This window comes from Malaya genurostris, chromosome 3, assembly GCF_030247185.1.
Source record: "Malaya genurostris strain Urasoe2022 chromosome 3, Malgen_1.1, whole genome shotgun sequence".
In the NCBI taxonomy this organism is placed as follows: domain Eukaryota; kingdom Metazoa; phylum Arthropoda; class Insecta; order Diptera; family Culicidae; genus Malaya; species Malaya genurostris.
Genome location: NC_080572.1, coordinates 228,640,121 through 228,660,099, shown reverse-complemented (window position 1 = coordinate 228,660,099; position 19,979 = coordinate 228,640,121). Strand labels below are relative to the sequence as shown.

At 37.9% G+C, this 19,979-nt stretch overlaps 1 protein-coding gene across 7 annotated transcripts in view; it reads right to left on the bottom strand.

Moving 5' to 3' along the window:
* LOC131437068 (uncharacterized) overlaps nt 1-19,979 on the bottom strand; it is a 561,034-nt gene that overhangs the window by 9,823 nt on the left and 531,232 nt on the right. For all 7 annotated transcript variants that reach the window (XM_058606126.1, XM_058606123.1, XM_058606122.1 and 4 more), the window contains 2 exons: nt 5,239-8,075; nt 4,779-5,177 (listed from right to left, as the gene is read on the bottom strand). In XM_058606126.1, the coding sequence (XP_058462109.1) occupies nt 4,779-5,177; nt 5,239-8,075 (3,236 nt within the window). The remainder of the gene's footprint in view (nt 1-4,778; nt 5,178-5,238; nt 8,076-19,979) is intronic.

Below are 19,979 nucleotides of genomic sequence, written 5' to 3'. Positions count from 1 at the left end.
ATCTTCAATCAGAACATCACCGCTTCTTACAAACTCAGTGATCCGGCTTCAGTTTACGTCGCAGAATTAGCTGCTATTCAGTACACCCTCGAGATCATTGAAACGTTGCCCAAAGACCATTACTTCATCGTCACGGACAGTCTAAGCTCAATAGAAGCTCTCCGGGCGATGAAACCAGGAAAGTATCCCCCATATTTCCTGGGGAAAATACGGGAACATTTGAGAGCTTTATCTGAGCGGTCTTATTTAATATCGTTAGTCTGGGTCCCTTCGCATTGCTCTATTCCGGGCAATGAAAAGGCAGACTCATTGGCTAAAGTGGGCGCATTGGAAGGTGATATTTACGAAAGACCAATCTGCTTCAACGAATTTTTCAGCATTTCTCGTCAGAAGACACTCGAAAGTTGGCAAGTTTCATGGAGCAATGGAGACCTAGGACGTTGGCTATACTCTATAATTCCAAAGGTATCGACGAAGCCTTGGTTTGAGGGGATGAAAGTGGGTCGCGATTTCATTCGTGTGATGTCCCGACTTATGTCTAATCACTCCGAGTTGGGTACGCATCTCTGGCGAATTGGCCTCGCTGAAAATGGTATCTGCCCTTGTGGCAATGGTTACCACGACATCGAGCATATTGTATGGTCATGTGCCCTGAATCGTTTTGCAAGATTACAGTTAAGAGACTCCCTTTGGGCCCGAGGTAGGCCACCAAATGTGCCGGTGCGAGATGTACTAGCAAGTCGAGATTGCACTTATATGTACTCGATTTACATCTTTCTGAAAAATATTGGTTTATCAATCTAGTTACTGCTTTTCTTTATTTACATCCTCTACAGTTCACCTTTCCCCAAAATGCCATATGGTGACGTACTGATTGGTTTTTGGTAACCACACATCGGAAATTTTGAGCCAAAATGAAACGAAGATTACACGAAGACTTTGAAGTTATTACATTATTATTATCTGTTTTTTGTTATTGTATATTGTTTGAGTGTGTATGTAACTATTTGTTTTTTCCATACTAACCTGGAGTAACCGCCAGTAATTCGGCTCCCTTTTTTAACACTAACCTTAAATTTTCTATAGTTTAATCATAAATGTATTCCCCACTCTTCAACTCTCCCACCAACCTTGTATGTGTATGTATATATGTTAAATAATAATTGTAATTATATTGTACGAAAAAATACAATACAGACTTTGGCACCTCTGAGCTAAAGCTATGTGCCATATCAAATAAACGATCTGAAAAAAAAAAAAAGTTGTCGTTCCAAATAACCAGACAACCATTCCTTACGGAAAGGAATATCTCTTTTTTTCGAGTTCAATTACTATTCGATTAAATCGTTATTTTTAAGCATTAAAGGAGCGTTTCGCACTGAGTTTTACGAATTTCAACCTGCCGTTAGTTCAATTTGTGTGGTATCAATTTATTAACCTTCTGAATTTTTTCCAGGTCTCTCAGACAATCGAGAATGACTTGCTGCATTACATTCGAATGCTCCACCATCATTTGATGTGTGTTTGTATCATTTTTGTCCAAGAATGATTGTAATTTGTCAATTTCGAACATTTTCTGTCGATTTTCGCAATTTTGTTAATAACATTAAAATCGTCGTTTTCGAAACTATGAAACCATCGTCTCTACACAAATTAGATGATCTTTCGGGTACCTTTTTCTCTTTGAATAAACAAGAAATTATCACAAGCCGGAAATGCTTTTTATATGGCTCGAAATTCGAAGTGCTAAACACGAAATAAAAGTATGTTTCTAGCTCGAACCCAAGTAAACAAAAATGAAGTCAAACCCGAAAAAAGTGCCTTATGTTCGAAACACAATTTAATAGATTTTTCTCGCCATCTATTGACAAAAAAATGACAAACTATGTGTTCATCACCGCGCACCTGATACTATTTTGGGTGGATTTGGCATCAGAGCATTATGCCGCGAAGGAAACGGTAGCGTGATGTAGAGCTAACAGAGTAAAACTTAGACTCAAGGTTATGAATTTTACAAGCAATCTCCGGCAGTGCCGGTGAAAGAGGTGGGTACGGTGGGTAGTACTACCCATTCGAAATTTCCAAAGGTGGGTAGCTACCCACCTGAAATTTCGATCGAAAAACAATGGTAATATTGTTATTATTTTTATGATCTAGAATATTATAACTAGGAATAAATAAATTCAAAATTATCGAATGATTGTACTCAAAGTAGAGCAAGGATGTAAAGATTTTCATCAGGGACGTGACAAGGGTCATTGGATCAAACAGAAATCTTCAGCCAGAAGGGGTCAAGCTTAAGCATTTCGTCAATGTAAATCACTCGAGTCTGCGGTAGACCGGAAAGTACAAATACAGGTTTTTTACCACTTACTACCCGGACCAAGGCAAGGGAAAAGTGACTAGAAGTTGTCACTTTCTGCTTGCGACAGCATTTTCATACACAATGAGTTATTCACTGAGTGGATGTTTTTCTCAATCTCTGTATAGTTAGTTGAACACCGGAGTGAAAGGTTTTTTCGAACTGTTGCTTATGTGCCCAGAGTCACAACGTGCATGCTGTTCAGTTGCACTTCACTCACGGCTTCCGTATGATTTCTGCTTTTCAATGAGTACTTTCACATTTAAGAAAATCACTCAAACAAAACAAGATTCAGTATCGAATCGACTTACACTCTGTGCGGTTCGATACTGCCGTAGAGAAGGTTGTTCACACATCGTTCAAAAAGTTCAGGAAAGCAACATTTCTTGAGTAAAAAGTAATACAATCGTTCTTGTATGACTCCGGAGAAATATCCATGGATCCATGTTTCATCCACTGCTTCATACAAAGCCGATTAGCTCTCTGGATCCTTGATGCGTTGTTCCTTTGGTTTGATTGTGAAGAACGAGGCGCCCATTTGGGAATAAAATTGTTCATGTCCAGATTTCTGCGTAAGTCTTTTCATCTAAAGCACATCTAATCTTTCGAACTTTGATTTTGAGTTTATTCATCACGATTTTCAAAACTTGCTTAAATTTTTGGAATGAATGCTTTATTTTGTAACGTTTAAAATCATATCACACAAATCTTTTTAATTTTTTTATATTAACTTTACGTCTGCTCAGTGGTTGTGTCGAATCGTTAGGTGGCCTTGTCAGTTCAACATAAGCTGCTGACCCAATGATGAGCGAAGGCGAAACGTTGAAATAAGAAAAAGTCACGCCCACTTAGCAAAAAACCGGTGCCCATGCTGTACTAAAATCCCTTAATAACCAAAAGTCTTTGTTTTTAATGAATCCAGATAACATTCCTCAAACCATTGCTGGGCTGGGGCGGTTTTCTCCGTTTTGAAAACGCAATGTTTTATTAACAAACAGAATTCATTGTTTCCATTTTTTTCAAAAATGAAGAAATAACATCACTTGTATGTCGGTAGGTGCGATTGACGAGAAATTTTGACACATGGCATCTGAAGGTTGGAAAGGAAAAATGAGGTTAGTTTGACATTACAAACGTCATCTCTGGGTCAGCCCCGGGACCTTTTGAGCAATGTGCTATGGACATCGCCAGTTGGACTGTTGGTGAATTTGTCTTGTGCGCGATTCGATTCTCGCGAGACACATTTTGATCGAAAATCAGCTGTTTCTTCGTATTCGAGGAAATGCAGGATGATCTCAATCATGGAGTACTGGATGAACGGGCTCAGTACCTTCCATCATCAAACCCAAAAAAACCGAACTCGCTTCAAACTTCGAATTTACGCGTTTCATGCAAAATTATATCGAAACAAAACATTAAAAAAATCGATCCCACACTTTTAAGGGATAAATATCATTTCAATAATTCAAAATAGTGGGTCGTTCCCCCCGATACGAAAATTTACCCACCTGGGCATAACATGTTTCACCGGACCTGATCTCCGTTAATACCAATTGATGTTTTTTGCGCCTTGACATAGGCAGATACTTGCGGAATCGTTTCGAGAAAGCGGATTTCATTGCATGTTTTAATAGAGACTGAACAAATATATCCAAAGCAATTTGCAAACGACATTATAACCAAATGATCTAAAATATGGGGTTAAACATCCATAACAAGCTTTGCCAAAGATTGTTCAATGCTGCGATTCTATTTTTCTACCTTGTTATTAATGCTTCAATTTTTTCGTTTATCTTTTTTAAGTTTGACGAGTCCAAAATCAACAGGGCAATGATGAATAGTGGTAATTTATTGAAATATGGCTTTTTGGTCATGCGCTACTTTACAAAATATTTATTTTGCGTGGAAGGCCGACGTTTTGAATGAATATCCCTTCACCTTCAGGGAAAATCGACAACATATTTCTCGTCAAGTGAATTGAAACATTGAAAATATTTTAAAAACAAGAACGGCTACTCTACAACAGTTAGTTTCCACACACATCAAACCAGATTAAACATTCAATCTATTTGTTGTCGTTCTTCCCTGAAGATGAAGGATGAATATTACTTCGAAACATCGGCCTTCAACGCCAAATAAATATTTTGTAGAGCAACACTTGACCAAAAAGCCATCTTACAATAAATTACAACAAAGTGGTCGTACCGTTTTTATAATAGTGGTAAAACAAGGCATGTCAATGAGTACTTTTTCTACTTGAGTACGTAAAGTTTTTCAATATTTTGTATAAAATAGGGCACAGTTAGTATTAAAAGAGAATTATTTCGACTACGTTAGAAAATAACTACACTGAAATGACCTTAGGCAGTAAACAGAGTTATAGAAGTAAAAGAGTCATTATGAACAGTCCACTAACCTTCCCATTAGTCACCAGCAGGGCGTTGATCGAGGTCAGCTTAATGGTTCGACTTTTCTTCCAGTTCCCATCGTTGGGCTGCGTAAACAGCAGCCGTCCCTCGATGGCGAACCGCACTTCCTCCGTGTTCCACTCCAGCACATCGATGGCCATCTTCCGTAGCTTGATATTGATCATGTCCAGCTCGCAGGACAGTCGCCGACCGGTCGGTGTAGAGGAAGAAATTCGACGCCACAGTTTGGTCGGAACATCTTTTGCCTCCCGGTTCATGTGATTGAGGTGAAGTTCGATTTTCTCCTGGGCTTGCTTCAGCAGTTCCTTTCCTTCCTGATGCGGAGGAGTAACCTTGAACAGTCGAGCCAACAGCAGCGGGTACTTTGTAACGCGTTGAACGGGTACCTAAGAGAAAGTAAAGTACAAATTGGTATGGATTATAAAGCATACGAATCGAACAATCCACCATAAGAAATGAGTTCAGATTCATCCTCCTGAGAACCGCATTCTCCATCTGTGAAACTCGTAGGAATATTCGGAGCAGTTCCTTCTCCTTCTCCAGGTTAGCAAGCAACAGACTGGCCGCACCTTGCCGGACACAGTAGCTTTCGAAGGCATGCAACATCGGGGCCGCTTCCAGGAAGATCCTGCCTGCATTGACGGTTAGCAGATCCTCGTCACCCTGCTCGGTCGCAATGTCCAGTGCGTCTCGCATCCGCTCCGCCAGGAATTGATTGTTCTCCAGCAATTCTTCCACGTTTAAAAAGATTGCGGAGAGTTGATCTTGGTTCAGCAGACCGGCCACCAGCATCGGTTGGTAGAACTCTTCCAGGATGATCTGCAGATCGCGACCGTACTTTTCCTCGGTTTCCACAATTTCCGTAATGATTTCCTTACGTTCGGCACGCTTCTTACCACATTTGCGACAAACCAGCGGTGCGTACATCACTCCGGACTCCGTGATTTGTGTTTCCACCGGACCGTCGCAGTCTTCGCACAAATGAATGGGACTAATTTTGTCCAGGATGGAAGTCGAACACGGGTTCTGCCATTTGCTGCGTGATGTTTTACTCGTTTCCGACCCAACACCGGAGTCGTTGCGTTCAATTTCCGAAGTCTTTCGCTGTGCGAGGCTCAACGAGAGCAGCGAAGTTTCTTCGCTGGAATCACTGATGTTGGAAATGTGCGACAAACGGCTGCTGATGTCGGAGATCTGCCGCTGATGGTGCCGTAACTCGGTGATGTTTTCGTCTTCCTCCTCTTCCAAGATGATATCACTGGCATTGCCGAACTGAAAGTTGTAGGCCTCCTCCTGGGCAATTCCCCGTTCTTTGGCATCGACCAGATAGGACAGAATGTCGTATTTGGAGGCTCCTTCGAAGATTGATCGAGCGTTTCGTTTTTCCCGGTCTAGATCATCCGTGACTGGCGGTGCTGTCAGCGGTAAAGGAGGGGGAATGTCGCTGATTTCCTCGTAGATCGGATCACTGTTCATCCGGATGGATTCGTAGTGATGTTCATCATCATTCGCTGTGGTTATTTCAATTTCAGACAACGTTGCATCAACCAGCATTTGATAAAACTTGCTACGGGAAGAAGTGACATCATCATCGGTGGTCAGATCGCTGGAGCAACTTTGGTAGCAGTCACTCAAGTCACCGGTGGCGTCAAATTCCATCAGTTCGTATGCAGCCGATCCGTAGCTGTTCCCCGAACTGATACTGCTTCGATTGCTACTCTTCTCTACCTTTTTGGCGTCCATCTTCAGTCGCTCTTCCTTGATCAATTTCAGCGATTCCTCGATCATCTTTGACACATCGTCCTCATCTTTGGTTCCACTCATATCCAGCTGAGTTCGACTATCCTTCAATCGTAACAGCGAGTTTTCAATTAGTTTTGTCACCAAATCGTAGTCCAATCCTTCGGTCAGGTGACCCAACATCGGATCTTCCAGTAGTTTGGTGATGAAACTGTTCCGCTTTGCAGGAACATTGCTGATGTCGGCTGTTTTTTGTCGTCGTATTACTACCATTCCATCTACGAGATTCGTATCACCGGGCGTCGGCGTTCCGTCGGTTGGCTCCTTCGCGGGGAGCTTTCCGCAGTAGTGCGGAACCAGATTTCGTCGAACGGCCTCGACGGGATTTCGCAGAAGCTGCTCAATACTATCGCTACAATCTTTGGAATTAGCTTCGTTAGGAACTATCGAAATCGTATCGCTGCGTTCGCCGTTGCAATTTTCAGAGTCGTCATTTGGAGTGCTAACCTTGTGCTTCGAATTTTGCTGATCCGGAAGGTTTATCGCACTTTGAGCAAAGTCCAGACTGATCAATGTTTTTCCGGTCGTTTTCGTTAGTGTACTTGACTCGAACTGTTCTGCAGCTGCCGTCACACTGATGGAAGTCGGTCCTCCAATCGGAATGATCGAGGTTGAATTTGAACTGTTTAGGATGCTGTTCTTCATGTTGTTCTTGGAGATCATTTCCTCGAGGCTCGAAATGGTCGAACTGTTCTTATTCCGAGGGTGCTGAAGCGTTGACGTTGGCGAATTGACACTGATAGTCACCGTATTGGAGGATGTTTGGTGAATACCCGCAGGAGCAACGACATCATTGACGACAACCGACGATTGGTAGCGAGGCGTTTCGTCATCATCGTCCACGTTTACCGTCGAGTAGCAGTCATCTCCGGTGATCAGGATGGAGGTTTTCTTCTGGCCCATAGATTCATAGCTACTGTCTTCGTCTTCGTGACGAATCTCCAGCCTATGAACGGCATCTTTATTGAAGCTGGTTTGAACGGGTGTCGAAACTTGTACTATCGTACGTGAAGCCGTCGAACTTCTGCCACTGCTACGTTCCGAACCGGAACTCAGATCGAAACAAAACTCCTCATAGATGCTATTATCTTCCGGTTTGGAGTGATTGTCAAATTTTTTCCTTCCGGAACACGTGTCGTTACTTGAAATTGATTGCTGATCCGGTGAGGCAGATCCCGTTAAACTAGCCGGCGGTGGAGGTGGCGGCGGTGGAACTCGAGGTCTCATCCGTGTCGTCAGAATGGTTCCACTGGAACTGCCAGACGAGGAGGAAAACGACGACGTAGACAGTGTTTCCTCGTCGAAGGCCCGACGGGTGTCCGGCCGTGGTTGTTTGTTGCGGAGGGCCATCGTGTCGAAAAAGTTCGGTTGATGTTGCAAGTCGGTAGTTCCATTGAACGAAGTCACCCGAGGCGGGGAGGTCCGCTCGCTGAAACTACGCCGGTTTGGGCCAGTGCGTCGACGGATTCCCCACGGTGTGAGTTCTGAAAGGACAGTTTGAAAGGATCATCGTTAGAGAGCTGGCATAAGGTTCGACAGAAGTTGGTATCAATACATTGATTTTTTCGGGATTCGTCTAGAAGAAAAGGTAATATTGTTAAAAGACAGACCCCGAGCAGAGTGTGAGATCAAATAGAAAACTCATTTTGATGTTGTGATGTTCGCGTTTATCGATTACTCAATTTGTCGTTGTTTTGGTCGTTTTAAGTGTCAAAAATCAAAATCGATACCAAAAAGATATTCCTATAATATCAAACAGAAAACTATTTTTGCTAACAGCGAAATCAAACTGAAATCTAAATAAGATATAGATTGTTTCTTGTTGATAGCCAAATTAGTTCTCAACTTGATATTATTATCAAACAACGAAAACAAAACTGGAATGCATAATCAGTTATTGATTTGCTTTAAAAAGACATTACTGAAAACAAACAAGTCGCGAGCATAAACTAAAAATAGATTGGGCAAAAGACCCGGGATAGTATACCTTTAGGCGATATTACTTGCAACAATAAAAAAGCGCCAAAAGCATCAACACCTCCACCAGGGAGAAACACTTGGGTTTCGAACCTAGGTGATTTGGATTCCGAACTATCTGCGAATGCTATGGACTGTGACGTTGAACTGTAAGAAGATGGAGAATTTTCGATCATATGTATGACAAGCAGTGTTGATTCACGAAGCTGTATACAGGTAGTTTTAGCCGATGTACACTCGTTTCGTCGCATCCGTCCCGCAACCATCGAGAATGGCAATGCGGCTATTTGATAGGTATGAAAATGTGCTCTTTGTGTTTTTCTCGTATCCAGAAGCTGTAGCATGTGAACATCATAATATCAAATTGAGTTATTTATTTGATCTCACACTACTCGAGTATGTAATCACTTTGAAATACGAATGTCGAGGCTCAGAAGAGCGAGCGCTTTAGAGTGAAGTCTTTTACAGCAAAGGCTCACTGGAGACGTGAATTAGGAATCTGACAATAAGCAATCCCAGATCATATGTTATTCCGATTCCAGAAAAATATCTTACTTATTTCGTCTTTTAAATATTAATGCAAAATCTCTGTACTATTTGGAGCTAGTGTGCTAAAATATGATCTAGCTCAGAAACTGTAATCTTCAAAGTTTTTTTTCTGAGGAAAGTTGTTCGAGATGTCAAAGTCTACATTATGGAGAAAACTCTTTTTCTTTTTTAACGACTAAGTTTAGTAGTCAATATTTCTTTTTTCCTTTTTCCGATATTCTCCTAACCAGAGATCATTTTTTTTGTAGAAACAGACAATGAAAATTATAGAATGATAGTACTCAAGGGAGAGCAAGGATGTGAAAATATAGAACGGAAGAGAGAGACGTGACAGAGGGTCATTTAAGCAAGTAGAAATCCGGTTCGGATAGTAAATGGTAAAAGACCTTTATCACTACTTTTCGACATACCAGAGACTTGGGTGATTCGCATTGTTCAGATGCCTAAGCCCAACTCCTCTGGTAGAAGGTAAAAGTTAAGTTACTAGAAGATTTCTACTTGCTTAAATGACCCTCTGTCACGTCTCTCTCTTCCGTTCTATATTTTCACATCCTTGCTCTCCCTTGAGTACTATCATTCTATAATTTTCATTGTCTGTTTCTACAAAAAAAAATGATCTCTGGTTAGGAGAATATGGAGAAAACGTTAGTTAGGAATTCATTCGTCAGGCGCTTCTACAGTGCTCGAATGTTTCTGATAGAAGACATATTACGATATATCTCTAAAACATGATGATTTAAAACGTCGGTAATTGGAGGTTATGAAATTCTTTCATTTGGTGGCGTTAAAATTCAATCAAATATTCAAACTTCCTATGACTCAAAATCCTACAGATTATGGGAGAGGAGGCGATTACTGCGCACCTAAGCTTTACGAAGTTTCACAAATAAAATATTACTTTTACCACAATCATAAACACGTCTACGGAAACATAAAACTTTGTTTTTCAATATCCTCAAATTAACGATTACAATTATTACGAACATGAAAGCCACAAAATAATCATGTTTTGTTCATAATAGTGCGCGATGTAAGGTAATAGAGCGCAGTGGTACACAATTATGCGCACAATGAATTTTCCGTAGTACTCGAATACTCGAACTTTCCGTAACAATCGGAATACTCGATGATAACTTCGTTTGGGTCTAAAAGCTGTTATGAAACCAAAAAAGCGTGATTCTATTAGTAGTAAATATAAAGCTTATTTTCTAATGACAGATTTTATATTTACGTCTGTCGTGTGAATATAAAATTAATAAATTTATTAATTATTAAATAAATTTCAATATTTATTGTAAGTAAATAGTGGTAAACTTTAACAGGAGCTCACAATGAGATGCGCACTAATATGTACCGCGCGCACCCACCTTTTCCCTGAATAAGACGGTTTCTTTGGAAAAGATTATGAAAGTCTAAGATATTTATATTTATGTATATAAAATGAATGTAATTTTGTATGTTTGTAACGCCATAACTCTGGAATTACTGAACGGATTGCCACCAAACTTGGCACAGATACTTCTTGCTTTTCAGAGATGGTCATAAAAGTATTTTAATGGTAGAGAGAGCGTAGCAAGTGTCCTTAACAGGGGAGGCGGGGGGACCCGCTAAGACCATAGCAACATTTTGCATATCTTAGATGCTTATATGGGGGGTGAATGCAGCAAGTGCCTTTGAAAAGGGAGGTGTAATGTTTCTAACGGTAAACGGTGTTATATTTATTACAACTAATAGATGATCGTAAGGGTAAAAGATAGCAAGTGTATATTGAAGAAGCTTTCAGCTCATTGTTTGTAAATATCGGAATAATTCCATAACAACTCACTAAATTATCACCAAATTTGACAGAGGTACTTTTGCAATTCAGAGGTGGTAATAAAGCTATTTTTTCTTGTCTAGATCAGATATTCATTGCACAGGTGAACAAAAGGTTGGAGTTTGTAGCAAGTGCCTCTAAGAAGAGGTTTATTGTTACATTTCTCTTATTTGTCGAAAAACGAGGGAAGTCGGAGAATATAGACACCTCCTCCCTCCTCTCTTTTTTGACGACCACAGATACTTTTTACACTACTCAGAGGGTACAGAGCTGTTGCAAGTTCACTAACATAAGGGGAGTTCAATATAAAATTCATTCGACGAGAAACGATACTAAGTGAGGGTCACGAAAATATTCACAAGAGGCAGGGGAAATAAATATTCTTAACCAAAGGAGGTAAAATTGATCTGATTTGACGAAGAAATAATAAAATTAATGTGCATTTTTTTATGTAAATTGAGAAAACTGTCGACCCAAGCTGATGAAAATAAGTTTATGACAACATTTGAATTAACTGAATCATTATTCTATAGAACGAAAATATTATCTAACGTAGTTATGAACAGCCTTTCGTTATCAAATAATCATTATCACAATCTTGAGCAATTATGTGGAAATAAGTTGAGTATTTCAATGGTCAAAACAATTTGCCTAATAGAATTAGTCGTATCTTGATGCGGTTATTAAGTTGTTGCTTTTGAATAATCATTTTTGGAGTTTCCCAAAATGTTCGCCTCGCAAGTTTTCATTTTCAAAGTAACAGCAAAAAGATAACAAAATGTGATATCAATTGAAAAATTGATGAGCAGAGATCATATTAAGATTTCAATGTGATGTTGCTATCATAATAAGATTTCGATTTGCTCTCGTTTTGATGTTTGGCTTTGCTCGGGACATAAGTCATACGACTACAAATACGAATGAAAAAAAAGAAAAATTTGTATAAAAAAGTCGTGTTTGTAAACAATCGGATAATCTATTTCGGTAGTTAACCCAGGAAAGTACAAATCGACATAAAATAGTTATGAGGCTCAAAACAGGACCACGCGTACAAATTTTTCCGACAAATACTAGATGAGAGCCTAAAATATGTTATTTATCTATCATATATTTTCTTATATACATTTAAGTTGTTTGTATTCAAAGATAACCTAAGCCAAGACGCTGTAAAATCTTGTAAATCGATCGCTTTTGTTATAGTTTTTCATCTTTCAGAACAGTGATTCCCAAAGTGGTCTCTTTAGCCCACCTGTGGGCACAAGCTCAGTTGTAGTGGGCAGTAAGCTCAAAATTATCGATAGGTGGGTAATGAGTCACTAATAGTGGGCTTTGCCACTTAAAGAAGTCTATCTGAGAAAGGCTTAGAGGAAATGTATTCATGATAGTTGTAAATGAGCTGCTAAAAACTTAAAGGTTGTTACGATCAACAATTGGTGAAATATTTCAAAGGTTTTATCATATGTGCAAATTCTGTCTATATTTCAAGTTCAATTCATACAGAATACGGAACAAATATTAGCTCATGCTTTGTTTATCAAACGCCAGTTTGTCTTGAACTGCATCTCACTGAAAACAGTTTGTTGCTTCTACTTGAATTTGCGCTTGGCAATGTCCCCAAATATTTACTTTTTTTTTCGGGCTATGGCGTCTTGGAAGAATTTATGTCTTAGGCTGTGAACCATTTCGTGGTTAGTTCTAACTTTTGGTTGAAATCTGACACTCGAGTGGTTATGTTGATGTTATCAAAAATAACCCTGCTCGAGAGCATGGTTATTTTTGACAGATCGATGGTTATTTTCCGACACTGAAAAAAATCTTTCAAAGAAAACTCTAATATTAATTATTTAGTCGAAATTATTTCCAGTGCAAAATAAACCCAAATAACTTTCCATCCGTCAAACTTTGAAGTGGACCGCAATTCTACTTAAATTTAACTACTCGACACAAAATAACCACTCAAGTGTCAGATTTTAACCAAAAGTTAAAATTAACTTGTAATGCTTAAAATACGGATACATAAATTTTAGTTCTGTATGAAATGTTCAAAACGACGAATGTAACAATGAGAGATTCTCTTTGTTTACTTTCTCTTTCGATTATTACGGTACTCTTAGCAATCCTTCACTAGAATTATTTACCGATAATAATAACTAAAGTTATCATCTTTGAATCCGCACTGAAGAAATTACCGAAAAAAGCAGGCCTATTCCGCAATAATCGAAAGAGAAAGTAAACAAAGAGAATCTCTCATTGTCACAGTCGTCGGTTTGAACAGTTTTTATACAGAGTTGATGATTACAGTCGCGATTTAAATATCACTTGTACTCATTAGTCAAAGTTTATCAGCTTCTTGGGCGAACGAATAACTGGATTTGCCTATTGCACGATTCCTGGTAAACACATTCTCACAAGTCAACTGCCCTGCTGTAATTTTAGTTCAATGCTCGGTTGTAGATGACATTCCTATGTAATTTCTGAATTCCTGAAATCTCCAATATGGTCAGTCCAACACGAAAACGTTCTTGTCTCGACTGTGTCCAACAATACACCCAAACCTCCGTTTACGAACACTTTTTTTACCTTACCTCTTTTTACGTAACTCTTTTTACGAACCAAATCCCAAATAACGTAAGCTTTTTTTACGAACCAAATCCCAAATAACGTAAACTTTTTTTACGAACCAACTTCGTAAAAAGAGGTTTTTGCATTCAAAGAAAACAATTTCCGGCTCCATGGAAATTACTACAATACGGGTATTTTCGAAACGGGATTGATGAGTAGATGACGGAAAACGATATTTGAAGTGGTGCGGAAATCCAAGATGGCGACTTCCGGTTTATCAATATTCCTAAAAACCCTTAAAATGTGGGTATTTTCGAACCGGAATTGATGAATGGAGGTTTCGGTGTAATAATTATGCAGATGTGAAACGTCGCAAACGATTGCTGTGATGGAGATGCACTGATTGCTGATGGTCACGGAAACGAGGCGAAACGTGGTAACTTAGTTGTGGTCTAGGACCACACAATTCCCTAGGTTAGGGAGGCTTGTTACAGGGGCCAATCTTTATGACAATTTTGTGACATCCGAAATTGTAATTCCTTCCGATCTGAACCTACGGGCTGTGGACAAACGATCTCCGAATACTTTTGTTACATTTCTAACAGTTAATTTGGTTAAATTGATCAATTCCTACAACTTTGCGAGCGAGTAGTATGAATTTTCGTGATGCACAAGCAAAATTTGTCCGGGTCACTACTCTTGCTAAAATTTTTGCTTCCACTATCGAGAAGCAAATATCAAAATCGAACAGTAGGCTTGATGCTTTTTCAAGTTCGAATAGATTGGTAAATAATTTGTGCTTTAATTTCAATAATCAGGAATCAGAACAAATTGGCTCAAGTGACACGTTCCCCATTACATATTCTACGTATCTCACCCCACGACAAACTGAAGATGGCAATCTGCAGGAATACTAGGCTAGTTTAGAATTTCCGTCAAAGATTTTATTTCGAGACTTGACGATATTTTAAATTATACAATACAGTCATTCTCCAGCTTTATGCTGGCCTATGATACATTGTTGCAAAAAATGTTATTCTGTGATTATAGTTTTGGTTAGCAAATTGAGAAATTGCTATATTAATACTGAGTGAGCAGATTTGTGACTTTTTCTAACGATCATAAAGTTAAATACTAATACAATTGACAAACACAATCATGTAAATCCTTCACTCTAATATTTGTGTCCTAATTTTCAATTAAGAAGGCTGTGAGTCGTAAGTGAACTGTTTGATCTGCAATGTTTTTGTTTTCTCTCACACTAGGAGCAAAACCAAAATCATAAATGTCTTGTTCATGGTTAATAATTTCGATGAATATCCGTTTCAAACAACAAAATTTTTGATCAAGTTCGGTAACCGACTGGGTAACATAAATATTTCAACATTTTTCTATCTTTGTGCGTATTTTCGAGTGTTTTCAATTATTTGATTGTTCGAGCAAACACCATGAAATTGATAGTGTTTTGATGTGCAGTAAGCTTTGAGATACCTGATTGTTAACAAAAACCTTCCCTTATGAATCGGTACAGTTATAAACTCATAGTTATCTAATGTTTGCAACTAGGTATTGGCAAATGAAGAAATTTGCAAATCTAAGATACAGAGGGATAGCCGTTTTTCGTATAGTCAATGTGGAGTTAGTTGCGAAAGCTAATTGGTTGCATGAAACTGTTAGCTGTTTCTGTCTCAGTTTAATACAAAAACTTACAGAAAGACACCTTACCAAAATACACTATTTTGTTCACATACGCCACATAATAACATACCCAATGTAGAACTTTCTATTAGGAGAATGACACTAAAATATGACTGGTAAAATGAAAATAACGAAGTACGGAAACTGGGGACAAAGCAAAGCAAAGTCTTGGCAATACATTCCTTTTGTGGAATTTGGCCTTTGAGTTTCAACAGACTTCGCAGCCGATTCTTAGTGTACAGAATTATTGCATGGCTTGTACTATGGATTTTACTGACACTAAGAATCCTTCCAGGTCGGTGCTCGAACATACGACAACTAGCTTGTAAGACCAGCGTCCTATGCATTGAACCGCCAACCCGGGACGACGGAAACTGGGGACACGAGTTATTAAATCGCAACCTTTTCCAATCCGTGGAAATCGTTCTGCCAACTGAACTACTGTGTATGTTATGAAATATAACTCTGAAGATAGAAAAAAGGATAATGTTTGCAACGGCAAAACTCCAGAATTACTGATCGGATTGCTATTAAACTTGGTACAGGTACCAAGGAAATTTTTAGGGGAAACGGTGTCTAGCAAGTGTCCTTAAAAGAGGGGAGAGGTCAAGACAATATTTATCTAATTTGGCGAGATACATTTTAAAGGCCATAGGTTTTTTTTTAATGACCTAAATATGCCTCTTAAAAACGAAATTTTAATGTAAAGTTGATAGATACAGTAATGATATTATTTGCACTTCAAATGATCCTACGAGTATTTTTAAGGGGGAAGGTGGGTGTATAAAGTAAGGATCTCGTCCAAGGGGGGTGCAAAGTTCATATTGTTTATATAATCGACCATAACTCCGAAACAACCACACCTAACTTCAGTCGGTGTTGAACAGTCGTTTTGATGAAATTTTTATTGGAATCGATTGAACTATCAATATATTTTAATGTTTAAAGATGATTTCATGCAAATGTTGGCAGCGGCTCCGTTTTAGATGGCCCATGCGCAAGGTCCAATTTTGGCATTTCCTCTCTAACCGGTATTTCACGAATAAATGCTTCAATACTGGCTTCCAGTTCATCCGTTGCTGTTTTATCCTTGTAGATATAAGCCTTAACATGGCCCACAAGAAATATTCCAAAGGCGTGAAACGGGAGATAAACTGTTCACCGAAGGCGACTCTCATCAGTCGGTGTTGAACAGTCGTTCGCAGCGCACGTGAATAGCTCTTGGCTCCTGGAAATTTTTTCTGGCTACCTAGAGTTTCATTGATTCAAGGCTTCAGTCTTTTTCAAGGCTACCTGAATCACTAACAGTCTTTTTAAAGACTATCTATTAGTCAGCCTTTCTCAAGGCTATATAAAGAGTGATATTAGAGTGGCTAAGAAATTAATCAGCCTTATTTAAGGCTAGCTAGGAGTCTAATCGAAGACTAATTTAGCCTAGTTAATTTAATTTCAAATTTCATTCATTTCAAAAATGCCTGCGTCCAACCGGAAAGGCAACAAGCCTAAGGCTAAAAATAATTCAATACGGAATAAATCACAATCCGTTATTCAACATTTTTCTAATAACATTCACGATCTTATAGAATCTGAATGTAAAAATAAAAGACAACGGACGGATTTCACTTCCGTTGATCCTATGCCGTCTAACAATATTTACGAGATTCTTCCTGAATCCGATTGTAGCGACATAGAAGAAAATTCTTCAAAAATTCCCAAAATGGACGCTTGTCGTTCTGGGAAGAAATATCAATCTATGCCACCAGTGACGGTGATGATTTCCGACTTCAAAGCATTCCGTACTGAGCTTTCTACTTTTCTCCCGGAAGTAAAAGTCTCATTTCAAATCGGACGAAGAGGAAGGAAATCAAATACTTCTTACAAATGGCGAAAAAGCTCAAAATCTTGCTCAGCAGTTTGAGAGTGTAGACAATTTCAATTTGAACGTGAGCCCTATTGAAAATGAAGTCTCACTGAAATATGAGCATATTTCAACCCAAGATGACATTATTGAGAAATTAAATCAATTGTTAGGAAACTTTAAAACATGAAGGCTCCTGGTGATGATGGAATTTTTAATATTCTTATTAAAAATCTTCCCGATGTTGCCTTGAGACTCCTGGTTGAAATTTTCAACAAGTGTTTTTCATTAGCTTACTTCCCAAAAAGATGGAAAAACTCTAAAGTAATTCCTATCCTCAAACCTGATAAAAACCTAGCAGAAACATCAAGTTATCGACCAATTAGCTTACTTTCTTCTATCAGTAAACTTTTTGAAAAAAATATCTTGTTGAGAATGATGTCTGATATAAATGAGAATTCAATTTTTCTACCAGAGCAGTTTGGATTTCGTCATGAACTCAACTACTCATCAACTTGTCAGAGTAACGAACATGATAAAATCAAATAAATCTTCTGGGTTATCCACTGGAGTTGCTCTTCTAGACATAGAAAAAGCATTCGACAGTGTTGGCCCAAAGGTTTAAGAGCAAAAATGTCTGATTTCCAGTTTCCTATTTTATTAAAATTATTAATTTAAATTATTTAACTGATCGTACTCTTCAGGTTAGCTATCAGAATTGTAAATCTGAATTGCTACCCGTACGAGCCGGTGTTCCGCAGGGTTCGAGCGTAGCTCCAATCTTGTATAATATTTTCACTACTGATCTTCCAAATCTACCCGTTGGTTGTCAGAAATCGCTATTCTGTGACGACACAAGTCTGTTAGCCACGGGTAGAAATCTAAGAGTGATCTGCAGTCGCCTACAAAGAAGTTTAAATATTTTCAGTGATTATCTGTCAAAATGGAAAATTAAACCAAATGCAGCAAAAACGCAATTAATTTTCTTTCCTCATAAGCCAAGAGCTTCTTTTCTTCAACCAAACAACAATCACATTATCAAATTGAATGGCTTGGAATTGAATAGCATATGACAAAAAACTCACTTTCAAGGATCACATTGAAGGAATCCAGGCAAAGTTTAATAAATGTATTAAACGTTTATATCCTCTTATGAACAGAAATTCTAAGCGCTGTCTAAAAAACAAATTATTAATTTATAAACAAATTTTCAGCCCAGCCATGCATTATGCAGTACCAATTTGGTCAAGTTGTTGTTTTACCAGGAAGAAAACGCTTTAAAGGATTCAGAATAAAATTCTGAAATGATTTTGAAGCGTCCTCCCTGGTTTAGTACAAATGAGTTACACAGACTCACAAATATAGAACCATTAGATGTAATGTCACATAATATTATAAGCAAATTCCGACAAAAATCGATGCAATCTTCAATTGAATCGATTCGCTCTCTGTATTAGTTAGTAAGTTAGTATATAAGTTCCTTTTTTCCATTACACAATACAAGTAGGTTTAGAATTTTCCCTACACAAAAATCTCAGAATTGCGGAAGCAAATAATGTCCTCATGGTAATAACCAAATCATATATATAATAGGGCTGAAAAGTCACCACTTGTGGCTGAACACCCAATTAAAATCTTAATAATCTAATTTTAACTCATATTCCAATAAATAGTTATTTAAAAAAAAACCACACCTAACTTGGCACTAGTTATTATTACTGTTCATACACGGAACCCCTCGCGATCGTGAAACAACCAAAATATTAGTTGTTTTTCTGAATTTGATTGGTTAAAATTTGGTACAACTAATCGAATGTTGTTTTTTCTAAACTGTCATTTTTGTTTTTCGAATCAACAGAAACGATGGTTGAAATAACAAAAATTTTGGTTGAAAAAAAAATGCTGTCAGTTAGTCAAGACACACACCTTTCAATTTCAATAAAGATTTTAATTACAACAAACGACCTTGTTTTTGATTTAACAGTTATGTGTGTTGAAAAATAAATCGGTTTTAGTTGTTTTAGATATTACGATTAGTTATTTCAACGTAAGCAAAATTATTGATTGTGAATGACAATAAAATATTCCTTATTGATATACGTTCTTATTTTTTAAATGAAAATTCGGTATGTTAGGATATATAAAAAATATGTTATATTTAATATAAATAATATACTCTCTTTTAGTAGTGCTGGTGTCAACGAAAAGTTCCAATTGTGACCACTATATTACTTACGAACAAAAGGTCGAACCGACTGCACTGATTTTTATTGTTTGAGCCAGATTATATGAATGAATATTAAACATTTTCAATTTAATCACTTTGTTCATACAATTTTGGTACATGACTTGAAGATAACATGATGCTCATTCATTAACATGCATTTCACGATGGAGAATCAAGTTGATTTTGAGACCAAAATTCAAACGCATACAATTCCCTGGGTTCTAGTTTTGGTTAAACACGTTTTGTTAATTGCAATATCTCTAACGGCTATCAGTTCTGGCTGCATAGCACTACTTTAAATCAATCGTTTCTTCTTGTAACACCAGAGCAGTAAAGATGTAGATAATTTATCATCACATCAATATTCTGACAACTTAGATATGATGATAAACATTAATTTACTATCATTCAAAAGTTACTCTTCACGAGTTTTACAAACGTATAATAAGCGAATTTCGTTTGCATGAAAATGTTTAAGAAACGCGTTTGAATTTCAACTAAAGTAATGGTTGATTTTCCATTGCGATTTTTGTTTTGCTTTGTGCTGTTTTTGACATTAGACAGCATTAACAACAACATATTTTTCAACTACTTCAATATGTGCAAATCAAATAGCAAATTGGTTGAATCAACTAATTATTAGTTAAAACAACAACTGCAAAAATCAAAAATTGCAAGATCGTAATTTTTTGATTCGAGGG